This window comes from Theobroma umbraticum, unplaced genomic scaffold (assembly GCF_002168275.2).
Source record: "Theobroma umbraticum cultivar Fairchild unplaced genomic scaffold, ASM216827v3 scaffold_130.0, whole genome shotgun sequence".
Taxonomy (NCBI): Eukaryota; Viridiplantae; Streptophyta; class Magnoliopsida; order Malvales; family Malvaceae; genus Theobroma; species Theobroma umbraticum.
In genome coordinates, this window is record NW_018397264.1 from 5,097,442 (window position 1) to 5,106,874 (window position 9,433).

General features: G+C 33.6%; 2 protein-coding genes and 1 non-coding gene across 3 annotated transcripts; all 3 read right to left on the reverse strand.

Annotated features, from left to right (window-relative positions):
- Positions 1 to 179: 179 nt before the first annotated feature.
- LOC110421621 (protein LIKE EARLY STARVATION, chloroplastic) lies at positions 180 to 3,855 on the reverse strand. Its single transcript, XM_021435251.2, has 4 exons — positions 3,332 to 3,855; positions 2,105 to 2,757; positions 1,211 to 1,401; positions 180 to 793 (listed from the first exon to the last, which is right to left on the reverse strand). Exons 1-4 carry the CDS (start codon positions 3,816 to 3,818, stop codon positions 412 to 414), a joined length of 1,713 nt encoding a protein of 570 aa, XP_021290926.1. The 5' UTR covers positions 3,819 to 3,855; the 3' UTR covers positions 180 to 411.
- An 898-nt stretch (positions 3,856 to 4,753) lies between these two features.
- Positions 4,754 to 5,646, reverse strand: LOC110421483 (uncharacterized). The gene has a single exon (XM_021435080.2). The coding sequence runs from the start codon at positions 5,511 to 5,513 to the stop codon at positions 4,944 to 4,946; it is 570 nt and encodes a 189-aa protein (XP_021290755.1). The 5' UTR covers positions 5,514 to 5,646; the 3' UTR covers positions 4,754 to 4,943.
- A 1,040-nt stretch (positions 5,647 to 6,686) lies between these two features.
- LOC149526871 (U6 spliceosomal RNA) lies at positions 6,687 to 6,789 on the reverse strand. Its single transcript, XR_016351619.1, has one exon. It is a non-coding gene; the product is annotated as a U6 spliceosomal RNA (small nuclear RNA).
- Positions 6,790 to 9,433: the final 2,644 nt, after the last annotated feature.

A 9,433-nucleotide genomic window follows, 5' to 3' on the forward strand; every position in this document is an offset into this window, starting at 1 on the left:
TTAATAAAATAATAAAATTGAAAGGTAAAATTATCTTTAAGAATATTACAGAGTGTAATGTAATGTGATTGCATTGGTTTTCGACTGTAATCACATTACATCTCTTGGTTGTAATGTAATTACATTGCAATCTTACATTGCTATTATAAAATAAATATTATAATATAATTTAATTAGATATATTACAAAAAATATATTCTCACTTCTCTCGTACCAAACGTTATCTAAGTTCAAAACGGAAGCTGTTATGAGAAATATACAAACCTCAGCAATATACGTATGACAGGAGATTCTATTATTTTTTCTTGTAAACACTAGTTTCTGCGTGAGGAACAATTACTACTTATTACATTTTTTTTGGTATGAAAGATGTACATGCAATATATTTAAATGAATAAACAAATAAAAGATCTATTGTTCAGACATCTCAGATGGCTTCTTAACCTCCCGCAGCTGCACGGAGTTGTCAAAGCAGTGATAGAAACCAAAGTGTGGGAATCTCTCATACCAAGTCTCCTGCTCCACATGGGTGTCCCAGTGCTCCCCACTACTACTCTTGCCATATTTGTGAACCCATCCAGAGCCATTGTGGTGCTCACCCCATGTGCGATTCCAGCGATCACCATGTTGCCCTTGCCACCATGTTTCCCCCTGCTTTACACCATGGCCATTGAGGTCAAAATGTTCATCCCATTTGTCACCCCATTTTGCCCACCCACCGCCTTCGCATCGCTCTGCCCATTTGTCTGTGTATTTCACGCTGCCACCATATCCATCATATTTTTCACCCCACCTGCCAAAGGTGCAAATTAAAAGATGTGATCAAACATGTAAAATCAAAGTGGAAGAAAATAACATCTCCATAGATTGATCTTTAAATATGGCAATGTCTTCAAGCGTTCAGTTAAGCTGAGACAAGAATGATTGGATCAAAAACATTGCTATAGAACTGAGCTCAGTAGCCTCACAAAGAGGATCCAAAAGTAACCCCAAAAATCAATTCGTCTTGCCAACTCTTTACAGGGACAAGGATTTAAGCATTTGAAGAATTTATGGAGGACTTGACAGGTAACAATGTCTACATGGATCAGTAAGTAAGAAAATGCTGTAGTAAGAAAATTACGACCAGTTCAAGATCGTCACCATAATCAAATTCCAGACTGTAAAAACAGTGCAAGATTATATCTGAACTAGATATGAAGTTTAGTACCTTTCATGCCAAACATGAGCATGACCAGCCTCAAGGGGTGTGTTTGGGTCAATGCTGCACCACTTATGAGCCCATTTCTCAGATTTTCCAGATGCATCATAATGTTCCCACCATTTTTCTTGCCACTCCTCACCTTTTGCATTCTTTCCCCACTTATCAGCAGTTTTTTCAAGATGCACAAGCCCACCATCCTGCACCGATGAACACTTTCAGATTTTTTTCCTCCTAACGAGTTTACTTCAAACAAGATTCTGAGCAAAAATATTTTTACATACTTCATTTTTTAGAACTGCTTTATAAAAAGAACCTAAAACTTATTAATTGAGCAATAATTCAGAGAAAACAAACGAGGGCACAAAAAAGCTGTCATCAATAGCCTGTGAACTAGATATGAGATTCCCAAAAAAAGAGGTGTTTGTAAATGTACTAAAAATAGATCAGTAAGAAAATAACTAGCTTACAAAAAATCTAATACTACCTCTTAACCTTATAACAAACGATCCTTTTTCAGGTTTTTCTTGAGTTATACTTGATGTTGTATCTAAATCCACATTTCAATCATTCACTAAAACCAACCCATACTAAATTATGAAATCCAAAGTTAGTTATCCAGTTGCGAATAGACAGATGAGCTAACCCTATAAGGGATTTGTCTCACATTCAGTTATCTTTCTACAAATCTACAATATCCAATCCCAATCAGTCATTATATGGGGTTCCACATATACTTACATGAAGTGCAGATGGAATTTACACTCATGATCATGAATAGCTGAGATTTCATAGTTGTGTCACTATTAATTATCGGTTATCAACCCCTCGAAGGTAAACTGAGAAAAGATGAAAGTGATGAGAAATGTATTAGTGTGCTTCATATTTGCATGTTTTACTAACCTGCAACATTGATTCTCTCCAGTATTCGCTCCAAATATTCCCAAATGCATCACGTCCTGATTTCTCAGAACCAAGTTCCTTGTAATCAAACTCATCAGAAGCCTCCCAGAACTTCTCTTGCCACTCAACAGCTTGGTCAGAACTAACACCCCTGATCATTGTCCACCGGCAAATCACACCATCAGGTCTTTGCTCAATTCCTGTTTCTCTCCACCATCTCGTTCCATCTGGATGGACTCCTTGGGTTGATAATTCTTTGGCCTTATGAAGGGCATCAGCTGCTTCCGCAGCGTGTGCAGAAAATTCAACTTCAAGGTCATGTTCATCTTTTACAGAAGTCTTCTCTACTGCAATCTCAGATGCTTTTGTTTTATCAACCTCTATCAGCGATTGAAAAGGAGGAAGATTGCGGGTGGTCTCGTAAGCCTTACTCTCAAAAGGAATTGAGAGAAAACCAACAGACTGATCTTTCTCCAAAACCAGATTGCTCGATATTGGATACTCTGAAGTTTGTTTAGCAGTCTGCAAACCATCCATATTATCTGAAATCTCATCAGTACTTTGAGGAGGTGTCCAGGACCAAAAATCTGGACCAGGTGTACCATTCCCAGAATTTTCCGACCGAGTAACAAAAATGCTCCCACTCTGATTTCCTGTTAAAATTAAGATTCAATTTCCTATAACATTGCCTCATAAAACTTAACACAAAAAGAGTAAAACAATAATAATTTAACTACAGACTGAACTCTGATGATCATTCCTCCTTTTGGTTCTGGTAAAATTATCAACAGACAACTGCTAAAATAAAAATAACAGACATCTTAATATCTTATTTTGAATACTAGCAATTATAAAAGTGGGTAACAACTTACTTCTACTTCTAAAGATTGAAAATATGTTGACTGCTGCCTATAAAATGTGTACATGTTGCTTCACATGGAAAAGTATATTTAGCCACATCCTTGATAAGTTAGCTTCGCATCTCTTTTCTTTGCCTAGTTAAACATAGTTAATGCTTTCATTTACTGCTCAAAAAAGATAAATGCTTCTCAGATTCTTTTATTTGCTTCCAAGAAATGTCACTCCCTTTCAAAGAAATTACATCCCCAAATAAAATAAAAGTAATAAAATAACTTTAAAATTAAATCATTTATAAAGAAAAAAGAAAGCAAAATCGACAGAATAAATAACGTTTTAAATTACGAATTTAAAGATTTTAGTTCTTACCGTCTTCTTGAACTCTGATTGTTCTGTCATTTTCGTTCTTGGAATCCTCCTTTTCCGGAGAAGAACCGTTCTTCTTGAGAATAGAGCGAGCCGCCGCAATCGCCTCCGCAGCACGATCGATTACTTGCATTCTCTGAATCCGATCCCTTTCCTCCTTCGAAACTTCCAGAATCTTCCGGAACTCCTCGCTCTTCTGCTCGATAATGTCTTTACTCTCATCATCACCGCCAACGCTATCATCGTCAATCTTAGCGAGATTATTAGCAAGTTTTTGAAACTCGGTTTCTTTCCTTTCCCTGTCCACCGCTTTCCTCCACATATCGAGGTACGAATCACCGCCATCGACGACTCTAATAACTGTCAGGTTTGTCCTGCTTCTTGTTCTTCCTTGATTAACTGTTTTTGGCGCGGAAATGAGCACATGCTTACGGTTGTGGGAAGGGAGAGGAGCGGAGGAGCGTGGAGTGGCGCGTGGGAGAGAAGCCATTTTTCGGGGAGTTACGGAGAGTTAAGTGGAGTGTAAATGAAATGTGAGACTGAGACCGAATATATAGACGTTGGACTCCCTTCTGTAACTTTTTTGAAGTTAGCGCGTGATTCAGTGAGATTTACTCCGTTCCTTTTTCTTTTTCTTTTCCGGCTTTTTTTTTTTTATTAATTTCGTGGCATTGAAGGAAAGTTCGGATGCGTGCCCTGTGGTCGGTTCGCACGCAACGGATTTACCTGTTTTTAAAAACTGTGAAAATGAAATTAGACACATATTTTCGACACGTGGCACGTTCGGGATTCCAATTTTATTAACAACGGATTACAATTTCTTTTATTTGGGAAATAAATTATTAACTATATAATATAACCTATAGTAGTATTTCATATTAAAATCGAGTTTATATTATTTGAAAAATAATCATGGATTATACGAGAATTATTAACTGCTTTTAGCCTTTTTTCAGAAAAAATTAATTGCACTTAATTTTTTTTATTTTGATGAGATAGTAATTAATTGTTTTTAGCTGATATAAATGTTTTGGGTCGGGCTACTTGTTTTGGGCCAGAACTACACTTTGGTTCAAACAGATCTATTCCAATTCTAATTCCACAATCACATACCCAAGCCTACACGATGCTTCTTTGAGGCCCAAATCTGTCAATTAGCTTCGGAATCGGATAATACACAAAGAAGCACCGTATGGTATATCGGGTGTGAACATTTATTACTATACGGTAACATACTTCTTCAAGTTTTTCTCATTTTCCTTTAGGAATTGTGTATCACTTCATTGACTTTGCTCGCATGTGTTGTCACATGAACATTTATTCATTTTTATCTGAAAAAGAGAATTGAATATAATTGGTTCGATCATCAACATTTCATTTTTAAATACCTTGAAAAGTTCTCACAGAGATTTGAAACTGGGAATAGGCATAGTGTCACTTAACCCGAACCCTTTGTCTTTCCATGGAGCGTTGTCTTGTTAGTCTGGAGATTGGCAATGATTCGAACAGATTTTGTAGGACGCAAATCCCTATGTTGGAGATAATGCGGCAAATGGAATCCAATTTATTACTGCAAAAAGGTGCGTCTATTTTTACAAGAAGTTTAATTTACTCCCTAGAAAACAAAACGTGGACCTTTTGGCGGAATATCGGGAGGTACAGACGGTGGCGGCACATAATCCGGGGGTGTTGATGGGGGCGGCAGGTGATCAGGCGGTAAGGGAGGATCCACTTGAGGCGGCGGCGGCCTACCAGGTGGGGGGACAGGAATTTCGGGACCAGTTGGTGGAGCCCCAAGTGGGGGCTTTGGAAAATCAGGGCCAGGGTCAGGCATGGGACGACCAACTGGCGGAGGATCGTTGGTGGTGAATTCCAGCGGGGTGTCGGAAGGGTCCAGATCAGGAGTCTCGGGAATCCCAGGGTCGACCTCTGGCGGAACTGAAGGAGGGGTATAGTTTGGCCCTGAAGGAACTTCCCGTGGGGTCCTGAATGGAACTTCTTCTGGTGGCTCACCCTGGACTTTACTTTTAGCTAGTAGCCGCCCCCATGGTGATTGTTCAATGATCAGGATCGCAGCCGCATTGTTGGAATTTGTGGTTCTTCGCGAGATGGGAAATTTAGCTGTGCTTGATTTGAATGAACAAAATGGAAGGGACAGTTTCATGAGACTGACCGCCGTGGACATGTTGGGCTTGAAAGAACAGAAACTCTGAATAAACGGTTCGAGTTTATAGAAACAGAACAGAAAATCTGAAGGACATTGACATGTGTAAGAAAGGGGCAGTGCCTTGATACGTGCATCTCATGCAAGCTTGGGGACGTGGTTCGTGGAGTACGTGGAGGAGGACCAAGTATCCAAGTTCCAAGCCTAATACACCCCCTGAAGGAATGGAATCGAGTTCTTTTAAGTGATGCATACTGCATAATATGACTATTTCACACTTTTCCAAAAAGCAACCTTTAGCTTATTGTGAGCTTATTCCCGAAAGAAGGGCTAGAGTTAACTAAGGTTTCTTAATCAAAGTATAACGAAAGCAAAAAAAATCTAGTGAATTAGGCTTTATATATATTGCAATGAAATCATTGCAGTAATAAGTAAATTAAAAGGTAAAATACTTCAATTTTTTAAATTTTAAATAAATTTATTAATTTTAAAAGTATAAATACTATTAATAAAAATTATAAAATGACTAGAATTTTTTTTATTAATTTAAAAAATTATTATTATATCTTAATAATGTCGACTGGTGCTTTTTTATTTTTTTAATTAATAAAAATTAGATATTAGTAATTTTAAAAAATAATAAAAGGTAAAATTATTATTTTAAAATTATCACATCATTAAATTAATAAAAACACTAAGTGTTAACAAAAGATTGAACCTATGTGTTTAGTGTAAGATATTTTTTTAAAACGAAGTGTTGATTTTAAAAACTAATTGATCAGTTTGAAATTTTGATTAAAACTTAAAAAATAAAATATTTTACCCTAAATTGAACTTGTTAATTTGTACTATCAAATTACTTCATTAATGTTATCCAAAAATTTAAACGACACATATATAATTATTGCAATGAATGGCTATTTAAACTTCGTTCATCAATTTCTTTTCTTAATTTATATAGTGATTACAAACTTGATAGTTGATATGGTTTAGGGCCACTAGCCCATTAACTTTCTTTAAGCACTTGAACACTATTGAACACGGTATTTTCCTGTCTCATATGCATTAGCTAATTATTAAATCAATAAATCATTAAAAATGAGGAAAAACGTATTAAGAAGTAATTAAATAATATTTAAATTTACCTTATAGAAATAATTATGGTCACTTCTCTTTTTAATTTTTTTATAAATAAAAAATATAGATCATTTCTCCATTTGTGTATGTCATTCTTACGCATAAATCATGCAAATTTTTTATGTAACGTTTCAATTTTATCAATTGTACTCATTGGCACAACCCCTTTCCGTAAGTTTATTTGGACAATAAATTAACAAGATTTATAAAATATAAATTGAGTGAGAAAGATATAATATAATATAATATATGGGTTTGTAAGGAAAAATAAACAATAACTTTATAATTTTAAGTAGACCATTTAAAACTTGATTCAAACATTGTTTAATTTTGCCAAAATGACTTTGCCTTTGTCAAAGTAGAGAAGTTTATTCTTTCCCTAAAAAAAAAGTATATAAAGACTTTAGGATTTAGTAACTTAGCTTCAAATCATGATGACACTTACCAAAACAATTGAAATTAGATTATCGATTTTAGAATTGTTCAAACTTCCTACCATTGAATTAGATTGAATTCTACCAAAATTAAATATCAACCACACGAGATGGAAAATTGTTTTCCTGGGAGTTGAATGGGGGGAGGAAAACGATAGGCTGCCGCCGGAACATTTTGTCACAGCCACGGTGGCTGACACAAAATCTGTCAAAGTGGCCACGTGGCCAACCGAGACAGGCAAGGAGGCCAAGTTGGCAAAAGTTAAGGTTGTAGACAGATGACAGCCTTGAAACAGTTTGAAAAAGCACGCGCTTCTAAATTTAAAAACTGAACCTCGTGTCCTACACGACATACGAGGACGGCGACATGTTAACCGTTCCATTAACTCCCATGTGTCCAGCACCGTGGCCCAACCGCCGCCTCTATCACGCGCCACGTTGTCATGTGTTTAAATACGCTCCAAAAGACCGCGCGGGTCCACATTCACAATATTCCTTATCCTTTTTCTAAGTACAGTATTCCTTTTTTTTTTTTATCTTCCGATTAAAAAGTTTCCTTTTTAATCTTTTTATGAGGTTCTTTTTGACAAATTTTACTAACATCTTTTCCAGAGAATTAGAATTTTTTTGTTCTAAAAAAGAAAAACTCAAATTCAAATTTTTAATAAAGAGAAGCATGCATCAATCATTAATTTAAAAATTAACTTTTTTATGTTAAATTTATATAATAACATTTTAAGATAATTCAAAATCAATAATGATAAATATTTTGAATTATTTTTAAATTTAATGACAAAATTAATGTTATTATTATTGCATATAGACATACGCACACATATATTAACATCTTGCAACTTATTAATAGAATCTAAAAAATAATTAAACTACACACCTTTCCTTAAAGTAGTATGTTCTTCTTTTCTTTCCTTCTTCCTCTTTTTCTTATTTCACTTTATAAGAAAATAATGCTTTTTTATTATATAAAAAAATCTTTGGTTTTTTTATTTGTACTCACAAACTCATAATCCTAGCTGATTTTCAATAGAAAAGTAATAATTGTCAAACTCAATATCAATTAATATTTTTTTGTTTAGATGACATATGATGTAATTTAATAAACTTTCTAAAAATTGATGTGGAATGAAAAAAAATTTTACTCGTTATGCATTAATTATAATATGATCACATCATTAAGTTGCACTAAGATACATGTCACATTGATAAAAAATATCAAATCATTATTATTTTTTTGTTAATATAAAAATATTTGTAAATATAAATCAAAAGATAAGGTTTAAGTATAATGAAATAATAAAAATATTTTTTTAAAAGTAAAATTTTAAATAAAATAAAATAGCTTAGAGATTTTTTTTTTTTTTTTGCATTTAAACCTTCTCTCTTCCTCATCAACAACTTGAGGATGGAAAAGTCATTTACAAAGTCATCTTTGACTACCATAACTCAATTTATCATTGCCAATTTGACAACTTCAAAGAAATAATCTAATCAATGTTACTTTTTGCAACATGAATTATTCATGACTATGGTCTAAAGTCACATTAATGTTTTATTTTTTTCTCCAAATAATAAAATAAAATAAAATAAAATATTAACTTATTAGTTGTTTGATAATTTCTTATCTAAAAAACAGAATTTGAATCTCTATTTTTCAAATTAAAAAAAATCAATTTCAATTTGATTCTAATAAAACTTTTTATCGAGTTAAAAAAAGTTATTATGTATTTTCTTATGAACAAATGTTACCTATGTTATCGATTTATATTATAAATAAATTCATATGTAATAGATAAAAAAATGATATAGTATAATGTAGAAATTAATAGTTTTAAAGTAAACCACCCCAAATTTCGATTTAAATGTAAAATCAATTCAAAATTTAATTGATTTGTTCAAAAAGCAAAAGGAATGAAATCCAATTGATTAGGTGAAAACTTTTCACCAAATATCCTTAAAAAAGTAACTTAAGATTTGGAGTTCATAATTCTAAAATAATCCCAAAATCCCAAAACTAGAAGAAATAATGAAGGGACCAAATCCGAGGAGACAACAAGAGCCTACAACTCACACTTGAAAAGTGAAAGTAGGAAACACGGCGTGGGAAAAAACAGGGGATAAAGAAAAAACAGAAAGAGACAAAGATAGATAAATAAATAAAGACACAGAAAATGAGAGAGGAAAAATAAATTTTAAAATTTTAAAATTTTAAAATTTTAAAAGCCTTCTCTTCTCTTTTCATTTCCTTCCTTTTCTTCTCTTTTTTCTCTTTAAGGCCCAGAAACAGAAAAGAAAGAAAGAAAAAAAAAACTCAGTTTCACTGCACTCAGCTTATCCCCACAGATCCATTTGTAA

Bases quoted from the DNA above. Each gene is read 5' to 3' on its own strand.
- LOC110421483 (XM_021435080.2), bottom strand. From the start codon at position 5,513: ATGTCCACGGCGGTCAGTCTCATGAAACTGTCCCTTCCATTTTGTTCA.
- LOC110421621 (XM_021435251.2), bottom strand. From the start codon at position 3,818: ATGGCTTCTCTCCCACGCGCCACTCCACGCTCCTCCGCTCCTCTCCCT. The intron at 1,402-2,104 runs GTTAGTAAAACA...TCATCGGTGCAG, and splicing joins GGAGAGAATCAATGTTGCAG to GATGGTGGGCTTGTGCATCT. The intron at 794-1,210 runs GTACTAAACTTC...CACCTTTGGCAG, and splicing joins GCTCATGTTTGGCATGAAAG to GTGGGGTGAAAAATATGATG.